At 36.2% G+C, this 19,151-nt stretch overlaps 3 protein-coding genes across 3 annotated transcripts; 2 read left to right on the plus strand and 1 right to left on the minus strand.

Annotated features, from left to right (window-relative positions):
• Positions 1-34: 34 nt before the first annotated feature.
• Positions 35-2,737, minus strand: LOC125861990 (xanthotoxin 5-hydroxylase CYP82C4-like). The gene is made up of 3 exons (XM_049541952.1): positions 2,212-2,737; positions 1,611-2,052; positions 35-695 (listed from the first exon to the last, which is right to left on the minus strand). The coding sequence occupies exons 1-3, from the start codon at positions 2,727-2,729 to the stop codon at positions 72-74; spliced, it is 1,584 nt and encodes a 527-aa protein (XP_049397909.1). The 5' UTR covers positions 2,730-2,737; the 3' UTR covers positions 35-71.
• A 1,280-nt stretch (positions 2,738-4,017) lies between these two features.
• LOC125862000 (uncharacterized) lies at positions 4,018-13,600 on the plus strand. The gene is made up of 7 exons (XM_049541965.1): positions 4,018-4,225; positions 8,472-8,541; positions 8,774-8,839; positions 9,882-9,996; positions 11,026-11,141; positions 11,393-11,517; positions 13,131-13,600. Exons 1-7 carry the CDS (start codon positions 4,149-4,151, stop codon positions 13,252-13,254), a joined length of 693 nt encoding a protein of 230 aa, XP_049397922.1. The 5' UTR covers positions 4,018-4,148; the 3' UTR covers positions 13,255-13,600.
• Positions 13,601-14,605: 1,005 nt separating this feature from the next.
• On the plus strand, positions 14,606-17,163 carry LOC125861985 (pollen-specific leucine-rich repeat extensin-like protein 3). The gene has a single exon (XM_049541942.1). It carries the CDS (start codon positions 14,884-14,886, stop codon positions 17,029-17,031), a length of 2,148 nt encoding a protein of 715 aa, XP_049397899.1. The 5' UTR covers positions 14,606-14,883; the 3' UTR covers positions 17,032-17,163.
• Positions 17,164-19,151: the final 1,988 nt, after the last annotated feature.

Raw genomic sequence — 19,151 nt, forward strand, 5'->3', positions numbered from 1 at the left:
CATTATTATTAATAGAAAGGAGGGATTTATCGACCAACTTGAACTGGTTGATTCTAACGATAACAAATGCATCAACAACCATAAAGGTTGGCACTGAGGCGCGGAGCAATGAGAACATCCAATGGTGTTGCTTTAGGTATAGTCAACCCCGGACTCTCGGTCAAGTCAATAGGTTGACCATCAATAGGCTTAGTAAACTCAAAAGCATGAAGAATACGCGCCAATGTCAAATGAAGAACTTGTAGAGCCAGAGAAGCACCAGGACAAGATCGTCTACCAGAACCAAATGGAATGAGCTCGAAATCTTTACCTTTCACATCAACATTACTCATCAAGAATCTATCTGGATTAAAACAATCAGGATCTTCCCAAATTCTTGGATCTCTTTGGATTTTCCACACATTTACTATTAATCTAGTACCAGGGGTAATTTTATAGCCACTAATTTCACAATTATCCATTGCTTCTCTTGGTCCTAATAATGGACCAGCAGGGTATAATCGTAATGTTTCTTTAATAATAGCTTGAATATAAATTAAATTATTTATATCTGATTCATCAATTTGTCTATTTTTTCCAACATGTAGATCAATTTCTTCTTGTGCTTTTGTTAATATTTTTGGATTATTTAGTATTAATGAAATGGCCCATGTTAATGTCCCTGCTGTTGTGTCACTCCCTCCAAGAATTAGTGCCTACACCAAAATACAAGTGTGGATTTAGGATATCGGGGAGCGGATTCTCGAAAACTCAGTAATTTTTGTATAAGTCATGTATTTATATTGAGAAATCTATTAATTATCTGACAATTGTTTATTGGGAACCATGGTAACAAAGTAAGCTCTTGTTCCAGCAACCAGAAAACGGAACCTACATAAGTTTTGTTGCTCTCCTCGATGAGCAAGGAGGGTTAAATTCGTCATATACGATAACATAAATTAATTTTACACAAGATATCGCTTTAAAGGTAAATATAATATTCATTTATGATGTTACACGGTTAAAACGGTATCCATGTTGAAAAAAGGGAAAAGGTCAAAATTGCCCCTTAACTGTTGAAAATAGGACAATTATACCCTTATGTTTTGATTTTAGTTTTCAGATATATTGAGAAATCCATTAAATATTTGAAAACTATTTGCTGAGAACCATGGTAATAAAGTAAGCTCTTGTTCCCACAAAAAAATGGAACATGTGTAATCTTTGTTGCTCTCATCGTTGAGGGTTCAATCCCCCATATATGATAGCATAAATAAATCTTACACAACATGTATTCATTTATGATGTCACATGGTTAAAACTTTATCCGCATTGAAAAAAGGAAAAAGGTCAAAATTGCCCCTTTAACTCTTGAAAATAGGACAATTATATCCTTATGTTTTAATTTTTGTCCAAAGAATTCCTCAAATTGTTCTTGCAACATTACATAACTACAATAATTAATATAGCACTACAACAACTATATACTATACTAATAGTGATTGTTCTAAAAAATGTTTTAAATTCGAATTTCATCGATAAAATACTTTAAACAACATATATACCACATTAATTTCTCGATAAATATTACGTATAATCAAAATTAGACTTTTTCGAACTCGAGAACGTACCAGGCAAGTAGACTTGATACTTGTATCAGCATCATATGGAAAATTAGAGAGTCTACCTTCTTCTTCTAGTGATAACATGACATCGATAAAATCTTGTACCGCGGAATCGGTAGTACTCTTAGCTTCAATACTTGTACATTTTCTTTTCTCACGATGTTCTTTTAACCATCCTTCAAGTATAAAATCAAGTTCTTTAGCTGTTTTTTTCATGGCTTTTTCATGTCCATTTATATCAAACCAACCCAAAATTGGAAATGCATCTGATGGTACAAAAATTCCAATTAAATGGAAAAATTGATTTATTGCTTTTTGACATCTTCTAGCTTCATCATCGTTATCACACGTTGCTCCGGCACCAAAATAACGTTTTCCGGCTACCATTCTAACGATAACATTGAGTGTTAAGTCCTCGAACCACCTTTTGAGCTCTACGAGTATTGGTCTGCGAGTTTAAAGGTGTTAAAGTTAGCTCATGATATAACAAAGTACCAAATTTTGTAATGTGCATGCTAAACTAAATTAAAGCATGTTATATCATATGACTCTATTTGTTAATTTTGACTTATTTTAACTTATTCAATTTACTTGACACTAACTTTACCTGTCAGAATTGTTATCGACCCACAATTTGTATAACTCTTGGATCCCGATATCCACTTCGGACACTTGAACATACTTGAGAGCGTCAAGTCTTCGATTTGATAAAAGTTCAAACATCGCAATTTTTCTCATCTCGCGCCAAAAAGGGCTATAAGGTGCAAACCCGAAAACCGCATAACCATAGCCCATATGCTTTGCAGCCACAGTTGTGGGCCGGCTGGCTAAGGCCTTGTCATTCAAGGTAAAACATTCTTTTGCCATTTCCCAACTACTAACCACAAAGGCTCGGCGAGTGCCGAGCCTTAGATTAAATGCTGGCCCATAATTGTCGGCCATGATACCAAGCGTTCGATACAAAAGTTGCTCAGTGCCACCTAATAAGTGGAGATGACCGATTATGGGCCAGGCACCGGCTGGCTCAGGAACTTGTTTAGAAGTGGAGTGGTTTTTATTTTTGAAAATAAAATATAAGAAAATAAGTACTCCAATAATGAGTGGTAAATAGGAAGTGGTATCCATATTTTGGATTGAAGATTTTGGGAAATGAAAGAAATTAAGTTAATTATGAGGAAAATTTTGAATCAATTTATAGGTTTATTTCAACAACTTTTTTTGAGCTATATAGCATGAAGCATTCTCTTAAAACTTGATGGCATGGTGCATGTTATAGTCCTTTTCATTGACTTAATAGAGTATTTGTTTACCATATGTCATGTTGTTGACTTGTTATTTATAATTATATATATATATATAGGCACCCTTGGTATTAGGTGTAGAAACTACTTTTAAACTTCAAGTTGTTTGAGTTTGTACTATATTAGGGAATTCTTTATCCCAATATGGAACTTCTTGGTGTAAATTCAGAAGTAATCGGGCTCTAAGATGGATATTCGACATCGATTGAGAAACCATTTTTTTTTTATATTTGTGAGTAAGACTAGTTTTTACCTATAAATTCATACAACGTAGTGTTACTTTAAGTATAATAATTGTTTTGATTGTTATTTAAATTTTATTATATTGTATTGTTAAACTCATTGTTACGTAACAATAATGAAAAGTGTCATTTTCTATAACATCCAATTTGATGTGATCACGTCGTTATCTTATTTACTTTTCCTTGTCTCGCCTTCAATTATTATATAATAATTTTTTTTACTCTTTATCCCACTTTTTATTTTATAATAATTCTACATCATATCCTACTTTTATGAAATGAAATGCAATTATTGCTTCGATTCCAAAAGGTATAGCAATGACCGAAAACATGCCGTATAATCTATTGAAATGACATATTTATCAAATGAATACAATACGATACATTATGAAATAGTAAGTAATAACCATCCAAATAAAGGCGTATGTGGCCTTTCAGCTACGAATTCATCTGAATCTATAACTTCCAATACAATATATATATATATATATATATATATATATATATAACAATTTATTAAAATCTTAATAAATATTAGATCTAAGCTCATAATATTAACGCTATAATGAATTCAGTGCTAAAAATCTTAAAATTTAAATCTATTATATAAAATGAAAATCTTGAATTCGATGTATCCATACAAGCTGTTAGTAACATAATAACATCACGTGACATTCGGTAATGAGGTCAAAAGTTCAAAACAATCCACCTCCAAAATCATTCTCGTAAAATACACCCGAAAAGTGGTTAACCCCCCACCCCCACCCCCGACGCACCCACCCGCACCAACCTCCCCCTTTTTTCTTTCAAAATCTAAATTTAAAAGCCCACCTAACCAAATCAACCAAACATTGGCCCAAAAAAAGTGAATGAAAAAGCCCAAATTAAGCAAAAAAATCCACCTGAAAGACAAAAACACACACAAAAAAAAGTAGCACAACTTTGCCTTGAGATCCCCTCTACTGATCCAAAGAAGGAAGAAGAAGAAGAAGAAGAAGAAGATGACGGTTTTCCACTTCTTCAACTGTGCAATCCTTACATTCGGACCTCATGCTGTCTATTACTCAGCAACCCCTTTGTACGTTTTTTTGTTAAAAACTTAGTTTTTTCACGGATCTTTTTATATGCAATTTGGGCTTTTTTTTGGTGTCAATTCCCATGTTTTTGATTTCGGGGTTTCATGTTAAGCAATTTAATGACCTGTATTAACTTTTTTATGGTTTTCTGGCTTCTGAGTATGCACTGGATTTAGTATTTTTTGCTTCTACGAGTTAATTTGATTTTTTTTCAAGAATCGATTTTGATCTCTTTATATGAAATTTGGGTTTTGTTTTCAACTCCCATGTTTTTGATTGAGTGATTTTTGTTTGGGGTCTCATGTTTTGTGTTTATAGGCAATTTAATGAACTCTTATATGATTTACTGGTGCATTGAATTTAGTATTTTTTAATTATAGGAGTTAATGTTTAAGTATTAGTCAAATTATTCAAAAGATGTTATCTTTTATAGGTTATGATTAAACATTGTTATTGGTTATGGCTTAAAATTAATTGTGAGCAGCTGTTATCGATTCTTAAGTGTTTTATCATGATATCTGAAGTTTTCAGTGTATTTTAGTCTCGTGTTTAGTGTTAATTGGCAATTTAATGATCTGTGTTGACTCTTATTTGATTTTCTGGTTACTGGGTATGCATTGAGTTTTCTGTACTTCCTCTGTTTCGATTTGTTTGTCTGGTTTGGACTTGGTGCGAAATTTAAGAAAGTAAAGTAGGTTTTTGAATCTTGTGGTATTAAACTAATTGATATGTAGAATGTATCAAAATATCCTTTAATCGTGTGGTCTTGAATATGTCATGTGGAGAGTTACAATTGAAGAGTTGCCAAAAAGAGAAAAAAAGACAATTCTTTTTAAAAACGGAGGGAGTATCTTTTAGTTCTAGGAGTTAATGTTAAACAGTGAGAAGAGTTTTTGATTGGTAGTATTAGTCAAATTATTCAAAAGATGTTATCTTTATAGGTTATGATTAAAACATTGTTATTGGTTAACAACAACAACAACAACCCAGTGAAATCCCACTAGGTGGGGTCTGGGGAGGGTAAATAATACGCAGACCTTGCCACTACCTCGTGGAGGTAGAGAGGCTGTTTCCAGGAGACCCTCAGCTCAAGAACAACAACTCAAAGTAACAGAAGAGATATATATAAAACAAAACAGCCAATACAAAAGATAGCGTATAATCAACAAATGAGACAATAACATCAAGAAAGATAAAGGGAGTGAAACGCAGTAAACAGCATAAGGTAAGGACTACTCCAAACGCTAACAACCCAAACCCTCTCAAGGGAAGACACACGCTAGCCCTACTAACCTTCAACCTTAGTACGCGATCTCCACTCCTTCCTATCTAGAGTCATGTCCTCGGTAATGTGAAGCATAGCCAAGTCTTGTCTAATCACCTCTTCCCAATACTTCTTGGGCCTACCTCTACCCCTCCGCGTACCCTCTACCACCATTACCTCGCACCTCCTCACTGGGGCGTCTGCGCTCCGTCTCTTCACATGTCCAAACCATCTCAGTCTCGCTTCCCTCAGCTTGTCCACCACAGAGGCCACTCCCACCTTCTCCCGGATAACCTCATTCCTAATCTTGTCGCTCCTAGTGTGTCCACACATCCATCTCAACATCCTCATCTCCGCAACATGCATTTTATGAACATGTGCGTTCTTAACTGGCCAACACTCCGCTCCATACAACAAGGCCGGTCTAACTACCACTCTGTAGAACTTACCTTTAAGTTTCGGTGAAATTTTCTTATCACACAATACTCCAGAGGCAAGCCTCCATTTCATCCAAGCAGCCCCAACGCGATGTGTGACATCGTCGTCGATGTCGCCACTCCCTTGGATTACAGCCCCAAGATACCTAAAACTTTCCTTCTTAGGAATGACTTGTGCGGCAAGTCTCACTTCCACATCTGTCTCATCCAACCCATCGCTAAATTTGCACCCCAAATATTCTGTTTTGGTCCTACTCAACCTAAACCCTTTGGACTCCAGCGTTTGTCTCCACACCTCCAACCGCGCATTAACTCTGTCCCGCGTCTCATCAATCAGTACTATGTCATCCGCAAATAACATACACCACGGGACCGTCTCCTGAATGGACCGCGTCAACTCGTCCATCACCAAAGCAAATAGGAAAGGGCTTAGGACTGATCCCTGGTGCAGCCCCATCTCAACTGGGAAATGTTCTGAGTCTCCTCCAACTGTTCTAACCCGAGTCTTGGCTCCATCGTACATGTCCTTTATCGCCCTAATATAAATCATCGGGACTCCTTTAGACTCCAAGCACCTCCAGAGGACATTCCTCGGTACTTTGTCATAGGCCTTTTCAAGGTCAATGAACACCATATGAAGGTCTCTCTTCCTTTCTCTATATTTTTCTACCAGTCTACGCATAAGATGAATGGCTTCGGTAGTCGAACGTCCCGGCATGAATCCAAACTGGTTCTCGGAGATGGACACCCCTTTTCTCACTCTCATCTCCACCACTCTCTCCCAAATCTTCATAGTATGGCTCAACAATTTGATACCCCTGTAATTGTTACAGTTTTGGATATCACCCTTGTTTTTATACAACGGAACCATTGTACTCCACCTCCATTCATCAGGCATTTTCGCTGTCTTAAAAATAACATTAAACAGCCCAGTTAACCACTCTATGCCTGCCTTATCCATGTTCTTCCAAAATTCTACCGGAATCTCATCGGGTCCGGTCGCTCTTCCCCTGCTCATCCTACTAATAGCCCGTATCACCTCCTCGGACCTAACGCACCTACAGTATCCAAAATCCCGAAGTCTTTCAGAGTGTGCCAAATTCATTCTTTTACTTTAATCATGAGCCGCTGTTATCAATTCTTAGGTGTTTAATCATGATATCTGAAGTTTCAAGTGTATTTTTTTTATCAGGGTAGGATGCAGGGCTTTGGGTGGGGGTTCCCTGGAACCCAGTAAATTTTTACGTAGATTCAGAAATTCAGTATTTTTATTGAAAAGTTTATTGAACATATGAGCAATTTGTGTTGGCAGCCCGTTAACAAATTAGCCTCTTGGTCTAGTGGTAGAATTGGAACCCACTTATGCTTTGCTGCCCTCCTTATCGAGGGTTCAAATCCCTTTGGGGCACTTATCATAATTTTATATGTCAGGAACCCACAACTTTTAAATTCGGATCCACCTCTATTTTTTTATCATGTTTAAGTAGAAAAAGTTTGTGCAAAAAATGATGCATTTATTTGTTAAGTGCATAATCTAGGTAAGGTTTTTTGATACTATGATTTTGTCTGTTATGAATGATATTTTTTTTTTTTTTGGAAAGGCAGGTAGTATTGATAACAAATCTAGCACTAAGAAAGTACAGTAAATATATCAGAAAAAGTCAACCCTGGCTATCTACACTAAAGATTCTATGAATTGTAACAGTGTATCTGCATCTTCAACTAAATCCATTTTACACCAAAAAGAGACCAAAAGAATACAGTTAGACTTGATTTTCCTGATTTAGTTCCTCTGTCCATCGAAGCATCTTCTATTTCTCTCCTTCCAAATGCTCCATCATATTGCAGCAGGTGTAGAATTCCAGTCTCTCCTCAAAATATTTAGGCAATCCTTTTCTATTCCAGCACAGGAGAGTCTGTTATGAATGATATTGTAGTGGATCAGCTTTATTTTGTTCTAATAGTTTCAAGCAGGTGACTGTAGCTATCTGTTTATCTGATTAATGTCTGGTCAAGCTCAAGCATATATATACACACACCCACACATCTATGTTGCTCGGATTCTTTAGAAATGTTGACAAGTGCGTGTGGGATTCTCCAAAAGTAGTGCATTTTTGGAGAATCCAACACGGGCGTGGCAACATTTTTGGAGAGTCCAAGCAAACATAGATCTACAAATATACTTATGCTGCTAGGCTTGTTTAATCTTCTTCCCTATTTTATCTTGTTTAGACTTAAATATCTGAAACTGATACTTGATAATAATATGTTTCCTCATCGTTTTCTTATTATGCATTCAAAAGTTAGTCAAATTGGACTGTTGTTATGTATGATATAATTGTCCGTCCTTCTTGAGTGAGTCGTTCTAGTATGTTCCTTTTTCTCTTTAATCTATGATTTTAGAATCAAGTCAACCTTATCATTTGTGACACATTCCATGACATGGAAGGGAGGCCTCTATAAACCAATACCGTATTTTTAACAGAAGTTTTCTTTTTTTGTAAAGGAAATTTGAACAGAAGTTGAAACTATGATGTTTTTATGCAGGTCTGAGTATGACACACTGTGGACTTCAATAAAAGCTGCGGTTGTTTACCTTTTTACCGCACTAGTTAAGGTAACTGATTATGCCATTAGTCCATGACCATTAATTCATACTATTTTTACTTAATGGAATTAGCTCTTCCCAATAACAATATGAAGAAAAAGAAGCTGAGAGATGAATTAAGTTTTACCTTCAACCAGAAAAAATGCCTAAGAATATAAACTTAATTTCCTGGACATTACTTTTGTTTGTTTTATTCCTTAATATATTCCATCGAGCTCATTTAGATCCTTTTCCTTTTCAGCTAGTTTGTCTAGCAACATTTCTTAATGTATCTGAAAGTGAAAGCGACAATTTTGATCCATATCAGGTATTTCATTATCCCTCTTTTAATATGTTTCCTTTATCATAGTGACCATGATCATCTTATTTTTGGTAGTTTAGCTGTTGTCTTGCTGTCAAGGACGATTTTTTTTTTGGAAATTGGTAGTGTTTGTCAAGGATCAATTTTTATATTTGATGTTTTATCTATATAAGCCTTAGCTTCAATAAAGTAGGATTGCTGGCCTTTATCACACCCCAGAACCCTATTCTTTTTTCCTTAAAATCAACTGGTGACACAGCATGGTGAAAGTTTACTGTCAGAATGAGAGCCTGCAGCTTATAAACGTCTGCTTTCGTCTAGACGCAATATTTTTTTTTGAAAACTGCTCTCGTCTAAACATAATTGAATTTAAATGTCTGTAGATGACACATATTTCAAGGCTTGTTGAAGTGTAGGTTTGCTGTATATAGACTGAGCTTGAAGTACTTTTGAATCTTCTTTTTCTTAAACCATCCTTTTTCCCAACCATTTGATTTTATCCATCTAGGCTCTACCAGTCTCTCCTTTTTTTTTTATTCCTTCAAAGACCAGATCTATTCGAACAATCGCTTGAAAAACCCTCAGAGTTGGATGACATGGGAAATTGGACTTGGTGAGAAATACTCAACCGGAACCCACAAAGCTACCCATTCCAATTCTCTTTTCGTTGCTTCAACATGAAAGGAGGAATGTCTCTTTTGGTTTCTTTGCCTAGGAATTGAATCCGTGCTGATCACAATGATAAACCAAAACAAACAGGAACTCAAAGCATTAAGCCTGATTCAATTGAAACTAATGAGAGGACAATGTTTACATTGTACCATTTTTACAAAAACTCGGCTCAATGATGAATCAAATGGTCAATGTGTGTTCTCTTCATGTGGTCCATACACTAATAACTTTTCAATGGAGGTTGATCTTTGGTGTAATTTCTTGATGTCTAGAAAAAAAAGTTCAAATTTTTTTGCAATTTAATATGGTTTTGCGTTAGTATATTATTAAGAGCAAAATTTGCGCTGATCGTAAACTGCTCCTTCCCTTTTTATAGGAATTGTTGAAGGCTTTATTTGGCTTTATCGAAGTTGCAGGCCTATATTTTGCATTGACACAGTTAACCCACAGAAATATTTCGCAGAATCACAAGTTTCAAGCTGTTGGTCTAGGTGAGTATGATTTATTTCTTCCTGAAATAACATGCCTTGGTCAAATTTTGATTACTGGGTGAGTAAACCTATTTAGCATGACAAGTCAGTTGGAAATCCAGCAATTGAGAATTAGTTGTTTCAAAATGCTGGCCTACATAATTTGGCGAATACCTGTTTTCATTGGTTCACTGGATAAGGTAAAAGAGTATTTATAAAATGGAAGGCAGATAATGGGGTATCATCGCCTGACGTAACACCTTAACTGTGCTAACTTCTTCTATAACTGTTTGCGTGCTTGAAGCTTTTAGCTACATGAGAAGATAGTATGTTATTAAGTTATGGTTGGTATGACTACCTAAATCATGAACTATACTTTGTTCCAACTTCCAAGACATGAGTTGTTTAACCTGAGACCATGGGAAAACGAGTATCTTGTCTTGTACCATTGTTAGGATTAACAATGCCCACCTAACAGCTTTCCTACATGTTTTGCCAGTGAGACAGAAAACCATGTCATGATTGTTTAGCAAAGTTGTGGATTGTGAATCTGAACTGAGTTGCTAGCAAATATATCCGACTTAATAGAAATTGGATTAGTGTCTTTCTCATTGACAACATTTCTTCTTGTGAAAGTTTGTTAAAGCACAAAATTGAATAGGTAAAGTCATATTGCCTCATTTCAAATATTATTAAAGGTGCATGCATAAGTGGTCAAAGGAGTCATATGATTGAGAATGAGAGTTCCAATGGCAGTATTTGCAGCTTAAGAAGCGGACACATGGCAATAGTATTTTCTCGTTTGTTGGACATAATATTTAGTTCCATCATGGTGATCTTATTGTGGTACACTGATTCTGATAAAAATGAAATACTAGATGAGAGACTTAGATCTACCAACATTGTGACCCTTTAGAATTTTTTTGTGAAGTTAAACCAAGGAGTAGCAATTGAAACAAATGTACATATCAAAAAGAAAAAGAAAGAATATTTTCCTTTGAAATTGCTGCAACTTTCTTGCTTCTAACGTCATTGTTTTTGTGTTCACAGGGTGGGCTTTTGCTGATTCTGTTCTGCATAGACTGGTACCTCTTTGGTTTGGTGCTAGAGGATTGGAGTTCACATGGGACTACATCTTGCAAGGCCTAGAAGCAAATGCAAATTTGGTAGAATTTTATTCTTCGTGGTCAATTTGTTCGCCTTTGCAGTGTAGCACCTCCTTCCCCTCAAAATACCCGACCCTGTAAATCCCATCTCCCACACCCAAAAGAAAAGAAGGAAGAGGGAAGAGAGAACATCGCCTTCGTTATTTAGTATAATGTATTACTATGCAGCTGGAGTTGAGATGAAGTCTATCATGTCTTTCCTATTAGTTATTCTTTTTTACTTCAACATTTGGTCTTATTTCTTTCTTCAGGTTTTCAGTATATCACTAGCAGCATTGGGTTCTCTTATGTGGCTACGGAAAAACAAACCCAAGACTTTGATACCAATCATATATGCATGTGCTGGGATTGTGGCAACAATGCCAACTATAACCAGGTCTGTTTTTCTTATTATAGTAAATTAATCCGGAATGAATGCAAATATCAATTAGCTGCTTCACTGAGTGTAGAAGGGTAGAGGGGTGGGCCCATTATCCCCGAGTTTGAAATGGTGTAGTCGGTTCTAAGGGGTGACCGAGATAGATCTCTCTAAAAATTTTGAAAAAATAAGTAGCTGTTTCACATGAATGAAGCAGTGAAACTTTTGGATTGTAATAGTAAATCCTTCTACTGCCCTGAGAAGATCCTTTAGAACTAGAAAAATTGTGTACAATGATAGTGGATATGGCCAGACACTAAGTTGCTTGGACTCTTCACTTTTGGTGCCACACCTGTGTTGACACTGTGGGATCCATACCAGATCTGGTCAACCAATTTTGGGCACTTTGACCAAAAGCGATGGAGAAATTCGGGACTGATAAAAACTAAAGCTAAAGTGAAATTGAAGAAAATGGAATACCTTGTATATAGCAATTTATGTGTCAGTCCTTTTCCTTTTATCTTCGGGATTCTCCTCCTGATCAATGTTTTCTCCTTAGAATATCTTGTAAGTCTTCCATATAATGTCTCTCACGATTTAGACATTTTTATAGCTCTAATTTTAGATATTGAATTGTTTATTTGTTTTTTGCCGAATTCCCACACGTGTATCCAAACCTGGATCCATAACCCCGAATCTTAGAATTTGGATCATGAAGGATCTGATCTCTAGATCCGCACCCGAATCCGAGCAGCTTAGGCTGGGAATAAGGAGGATAATAATTATCAAAATGCATTCTGCACAGACCAAGTTAAAAGGAAGTCCATTTAGATCTACATTAGTTGTCTGTCTTTTATAATAGAAACCAACTCTAGTTTAGGAAATTTCATGTTGTCTTTTCGAACCATATAAACTTTTTAATACTCTCCAGTATCTAGTAAGTGCTCCAGTGGCATATTTTTCAATTTTTATATCATATACTAAATTGTATCACTCTTTTTCATCCCATTTAATTGATCCTCCTGTCTAACAGTCCAAATGGACCACCATCACATTTAGTTGCCTCCACTTTGGATAGTCCTTTCACCCTGTGGCCCTTTGCACATACATTGCAAAATTATGGTTTTAATTTTAAAACATCAGAAATTGCCCAAGATATTTGTGGATAAACATTTTTTTATGCTCGAGAAACTAAAAAAGAAACTAAATGACATAAAGTCCCCCAGGGTTAGCTCAGTTGTCAAAGGTTGAGGGACTTGTGTCTTAGTTCACAAGTTTGAGCCATGCGTCAAAGAAAACTAATTCCAATAGTTAAGTGGAGAAGGGTAGAAGGTGGACCCATCATCCCCGAGTTTCAAAGGTTGCGGTTGGCCCAAAGGGTTGGCTCCATACAGGTTTCTCAGTCACTAAAAAAAAAAATTAACATAAAATGGGTTGGACATGGGGTCAGTTTGCATTGCTAAGTTAGCAATTATTTGTCCAGTTTTAATTTGACATGAATTTGTAAGCTGAGAACCTGATCTTGGAGCACTAACTTCTCTTTGAAGAAAATGATTGCATGTGTTTTAGTCGTCTTTTTCATGTCTGATTCTAAAAACAGATTTGCTAAGCTACTGCTGTGGTGTTTGCAGTTATCTGAGGCGAGGCTTGGGGTGGCACCTTCCAAAAGTAGTTGGCTTTGAGCTTTTCAGCTCATTGCTAATTGCTTTTATCAGTTGGCAGTTGTTTGTTGCATGCCAGAGACCGTCTAACTGAGTTGATTACTCATTGGCTTTTCGTCATGGAAGTTGGCGTTCTTCAGCGATGAGTATGTTCTATCCGGTATTTGGACTAAAGCTTTTCATGTCCTCCTTTACCATTCACTCTGCAAGTCAGGCTTCGTAACCTTAAAATATCTTAAGAACAAATTTGACGTGGAGGGATTTCATTGGTTAGCAATTTTGTCATGTACTGGTTTATGAAAGATTAGAATATATTGATGAATCATTTGGCATTTACATGTCTGAATATTTATTACATTTCTGAGTTCCACCAATGATCCGGGAGTGTTCCTGCACAAAAGTGCTTTGTATTGATAGAGTTATTGATTCATTTTCCGCAATATGTAGTTTTTTGAGGCATGGATAGTTACAGCCTAGGTGCATTTGATTGGCACAAATTCCATGGGATTATGTTTCACAGTGTTTTAAAAGGGCAGAATTGGGGTTCTCCCCCGGGTGAGGCCACGAAGCTTATGCCCTAGGCGCCCGGACATATGCCTAGAATGCACCCTACGCCCTACACACGGAACTCGCCCCATGGTTCTTATGTAATCGTGTGTAATTAGCCTTGTAAATCCTCTTCAAAAGTTAATAATATTACGAGTAATTTAATTATTCATGGGCCTTGCGCCTCGTCAAGACCTATGTGAAACGCCTCCACTTCTTTTTTTTTCTTTCTTTTTTTTTGGTTTTCCACCTGGTGTCCAGTACCCAAATTGGAGCCCGACTAAATTTGGATTTGCGCTGGGAAGTCCCACATTGGGGGTAAAGCGCTCCCTAACAAAGGCGACTCCTTATCCTAAGGGACTCGAACACAAGATCTCTTGGTTAAGGATGAATGAGTACTTACCACTCTACCACAATCCTTGTTGGTCTTCCACCTTTTAAAACACTGATGTCCCATACGTACATATATCTATAAAAATATATATCCCTTTGACCCAATTTATGTGACTTAATATTTTTTTTTAGTCAGTCCCAAAAAGGATGACACATTTCTATATCAAGCAACAACTTATCGTTAAAAGGCCCATTTTACCCTTAATGAAATAATTTATAGCCACACAAATATGTATCACTTATTTTAGACCACAAATTTTAAAAGGTTTTCCTTCTTTCTTAAACTCTGTGTCAAGTCAAACTAACTCATATAAAATGGGACGGAGGGAGTATAAGATTTATAAATTTATTACAATTAAACAGTAGCCCAAGAAAATCATTTTAAGCCAAAGTAAATCTCCCTACTTGTTTGTAAAATGATCCATTTATTTTGTTTGTTGTTTATATTGTGAGCAATGTTAAACCAATGACTTAGAGCAATTTAAGGTTTACCTTTGTTTCCTCTATTATTCTGTGGTGAAATTTATTGTATGATTCATCACCATTGGCCTAATGACTCAATTCAAATACTGCATTGACATAATTTGACCTCATCCAACAACTATATCTCCCACAAAAAAAGTGAAAAAATCAATCTTCATTTCTTATATGATGAGCATTTCTTATCTTGAATAATTGTTATTGTGTTTAATATATAGTTCTTTTGTAAATCATCTTCCTTAGGGGCAGCCTTGGGGGTTGGTTCTTCCGAGGCAGCTTGTTAGTCGGAAATTCCCCTTAAAAAATGCAGGTGTATCGATGTTTTTTCAGTTTGTTGCTGATCTCTGCTGTTCTGTTTTCTTTCTCTTGTGCACTCTCTGATCATGAAGCATCATTGCTTGCACGGCGACAACTGTCAACACTTGCTGAAAATGGTAATTTACCCGATAACTATGAATTCGAGGTGAATGTAGAATACACATTTCCTAATTCTAGGCTTAGACGTGCTTATATTGCGTTAAAGGCATGGAAAGAAGCTATATATTCTGACCCTTCTGAATTCACTAGCAATTGGAAAGGTCCAGATGTTTGTAACTATAAAGGCGTGTTCTGTTCGCCTGCTTTAGATGATCCTAATGTCACTGTTGTTGCTGGGATTGATATGAATCATGCAGATATAGCAGGTTATTTTCCTGTAGAATTAGGATTATTGACAGATGTAGCTTTGTTTCACCTAAATTCCAATAGATTTTGTGGAATTGTTCCTGAGAGTTTTTCGAAGCTTACGTTGATGCATGAGTTTGATGTTAGTAATAATCGTCTTGTTGGCCCTTTCCCTACGGTTGTTCTGAACATGTCTAGTCTTAAGTACTTGGATTTAAGGTTTAACAACTTTGAGGGAGAGTTGCCTCCACAGTTGTTTGACAAAGATCTTGATGCTTTGTTCTTGAATGATAATCGATTTGTGTCTACCATCCCTGAGACTCTTGGTAACTCTTCAGCTTCTGTCATTGTGTTTGCTAATAACAAGTTTCATGGCTGTATTCCCAGTAGCATTGGGAAGATGTCGAATTTGGATGAGATTGTGTTCATGAACAATGATCTTGGTGGATGTTTGCCTGTTGAAGTCGGGTTGTTAAAGAATGTAACAGTGTTTAATGCTGCTGGGAATTTACTTTCTGGGATATTGCCAAAGACACTTGATGGTCTTTCACATGTTGAGGAATTGGATATTTCACATAATACCTTAACTGGGTTTGTTCCGGAGAATCTATGTTCATCGTTGAGTTTGAAGAAGTTTGTGTTTTCGTTTAATTACTTTAATGGAGAGGCTAAAGGTTGTGAAGCGCGAACAAGGAAAGATATGAGTTTGGATGATAGGAACAATTGTTTGCCTGGTAGAGCAAAACAAAAGTCTCAAAAAGAATGTCAACCTATTGTGAGTAAGCCAGTTGATTGTAGTAAGGCTAAATGTGGAGGGCCTTTAACAAAATCTCCTCCTAGTAAGAAAAATGAAGTGCCACCAAAACCAACACCAGCACCAGCACCAAAACCTCGACCTACCTCTAAGTCACCACCCACCCCAAAGAAGGCTTCTCCTCCACCAACACAAGCCGTTTCATCGCCCCCTCTAGTACATTCTCCACCACCACTTGTTCACTCCCCTCCACCACCTCTAGTACATTCTCCACCACCACGTGTCCATTTTCTTCCTGTTTCCTCTCCACCACTACCCGTCCACTCCCCTCCACCACCTATAGTACATTCTCCACCACCACATGCTCATTCTCCTCCTGTTTCCTCTCCACCACCTCTCGTCTACTCTCCACCACCACCTCATGTCCAATCTCCACTGCCACCTCTAGTACATTCTCCACCACCACCTGTTCACTCTCCTCCTTCACATGTTTCCTCTCCACCGCCACCTCCAGTACATTCTCCACCACCACCTGTCCACTCTCCACCGCCACCTTTAGTACATTCTCCACCACCACCTGTCCACTCTCCACTGCCACCTTTAGTACATTCTCCACCACCACCTGTCCACTCTCCTCCTCCACATGTTTCCTCTCCACCACCACTTCCTATCCACTCCCCTCCACCACCTCCTATCCAATCTCCACCGCCACCTCTAGTACATTCTCCACCACCACCTGTCCACTCTCCTCCTCCATCGCCACCTGTCCATTCCCCTCCACCACCACCGGTCCACTCCCCACCACCACCTCAAGTACATTCTCCACCACCACCCGCTCACTCTCCTCCTCCTCCTGTTTCTTCCCCACCACCACCCGTCCACTCCCCACCACCACCTCTAGTACATTCTCCACCACCACCCGTCCACTCTCCACCACCTCCACCACCACCACCACCTTTCGAGCATGTTGTCCTTCCACCAAATATTGGTTCAATTTACGCATCGCCACCGCCACCGATCTTCCAAGGATATTAATTAAGCAATGAATGAAGCTTCGTCTCGTTTCCACCTTTTTAGTACGTAAAATATTTAGTACATGCAGAATTACATCATCATATCTCTTAATGTAAGATTATTATCTAATATATGGTGATGTTTTTCTTTCTTTAAACTGATACAATATAATCTTGGAAAAGAATTTTGTATATGAATTGTTGTAGGAGTATTTTTTTTATTTTAACTTTGTCTTGTTAATTTCAATAGCAAAATTTCAAACACACTCACATGTTTGTGCAAGGATTTAAGAATGATTCTTGTTTTTTTCCTCGTGACTCAAATCTATAATTTTAAAATTTAAGGTGAAATATATTTACCATCTGAACAAACCATCTTTGTCGAAGTTAGAACAATAAAGTACCTACGAATTTAACACAAAATTCTTTCTTTTGTTATTTTAGCTGATCATCAATACGATTTGTTGATGTGTTGAAAATCACAAGCTTATAACAAATGAAATATAAGTTGACTAAAACAAGTACAATAACTTTTCTATCATATTCAAAATAAAATATATTTAATGATAAGGACCACAACAAACTCCTAAGTTCTAACATTATAATCACTTAATTTCAATCGATTACACAAGCGATTATATTGTTAATAATAGGGAAAAAGGTTTGAAAAATACTCTAACTTTGGTTGAAATTGCTGTTACGATACCAAACTTTGGAAAAGACCTTTTACCCCCCCTATACTATTTAATAGTGTATTTAAAGGTATATATGTGTCTACATGGACATCATAAATATTGCATCATTTTAAATAATAATGTGTCCACGTGGGCACATATATACCTTAAAAATACACTATTAAATAGTATAGGGGGGGTAAAAGGTCTTTTCCAAAGTTTGGTATCGTAACAGCAATTTCAACCAAAGTTAGAGTATTTTTCAAACTTTTTCCCTTAATAATATAACTAATACTCCCTCCATTTAAAAAAAGAACCATCTAGTATGACTTGCCACAGAGTTTAAGAAAATAAAGAAGACTTTTCAATTTCGTGGTCCTAAACTAAAGTTATATCAAATATCAAAATACCCTTTAATCTCGTGGCCTTAAACATACCACGTGGAACATAGTCCAAAAGTTATACAAATAAATAGATTAACTCTAATTAATAATTGAGAGATCACATACATACATCCTACCATAATCGTTGATAATCCTTGAATTCTTTTCAACATTTTATTCTAATTTTACTATAATAGTGACAGATTTTCCAACAATTAAGCAAGTTGACAATTGCCTAGCAAGAATTAAGAAGCTACCTAGCGTCAAATAAAGTGAAGACCAAGAAAAATTATCTATAATACGTATTAGTCTCCTGAATTAGTCTAATAGTTTCTTTCTAGAAAATTTATCAATTCAAAATTCTCCTTTACTATGTCTGGAACTAAAATAATCTTTTGATGCCGAACTCTAAAAATAAAGAAAATTCTTTCGATCAATTCAAATTTATCAAATCAGTAGATTTTTTAAAATATATACAAAATGATTCGTCTTATTTTAAATATTTTATCTGCATAAGTCATTCCTCTTTATCTCCAGTACCTTATGAACAGGTAACGCGAACAAATTTCCTAGCTATTTCATAATCATTTACAACAATTTATATTTTATTCTTTCATATATAATTATTTATTCATATTTTTATTTTAATAATATTAATATTAATATTAGTTTACTAAGTCGTCTGCCACATGGTTTGACAGAGAAACTAGTTAATTAAATTGTTTAATTAAAGCTATAACCAGCTCCAACTTGTACTTCTTTTTAACAAATAAATAATATATCTCAAAGTCATTAAGCAAATTCTTCAAAAAATTAGAAAAATCCGTACAATACAGTTGGACTATTCAATTTCTTTATTTTCTTTTTAAAGAAGAGGTGACTCATGACTGTCAATTTTTTTATTTTCACGATATTCAGTATTGCATTAAAGTTCAATTAAATTTGAATTTGTGTTAGAATGTCTCACAAAAATAACTCAAATTTGAAACAACACAAACTTTACCACTACATTGTGAAGACAAGTCGAATTTGAAACTTCTGATTAAAAATAAAATAGTATTTTTTTTGGTTCCCCACTCGGTATT

The sequence above is a fragment of the Solanum stenotomum genome, chromosome 4, assembly GCF_019186545.1.
Source record: "Solanum stenotomum isolate F172 chromosome 4, ASM1918654v1, whole genome shotgun sequence".
Taxonomy (NCBI): Eukaryota; Viridiplantae; Streptophyta; class Magnoliopsida; order Solanales; family Solanaceae; genus Solanum; species Solanum stenotomum.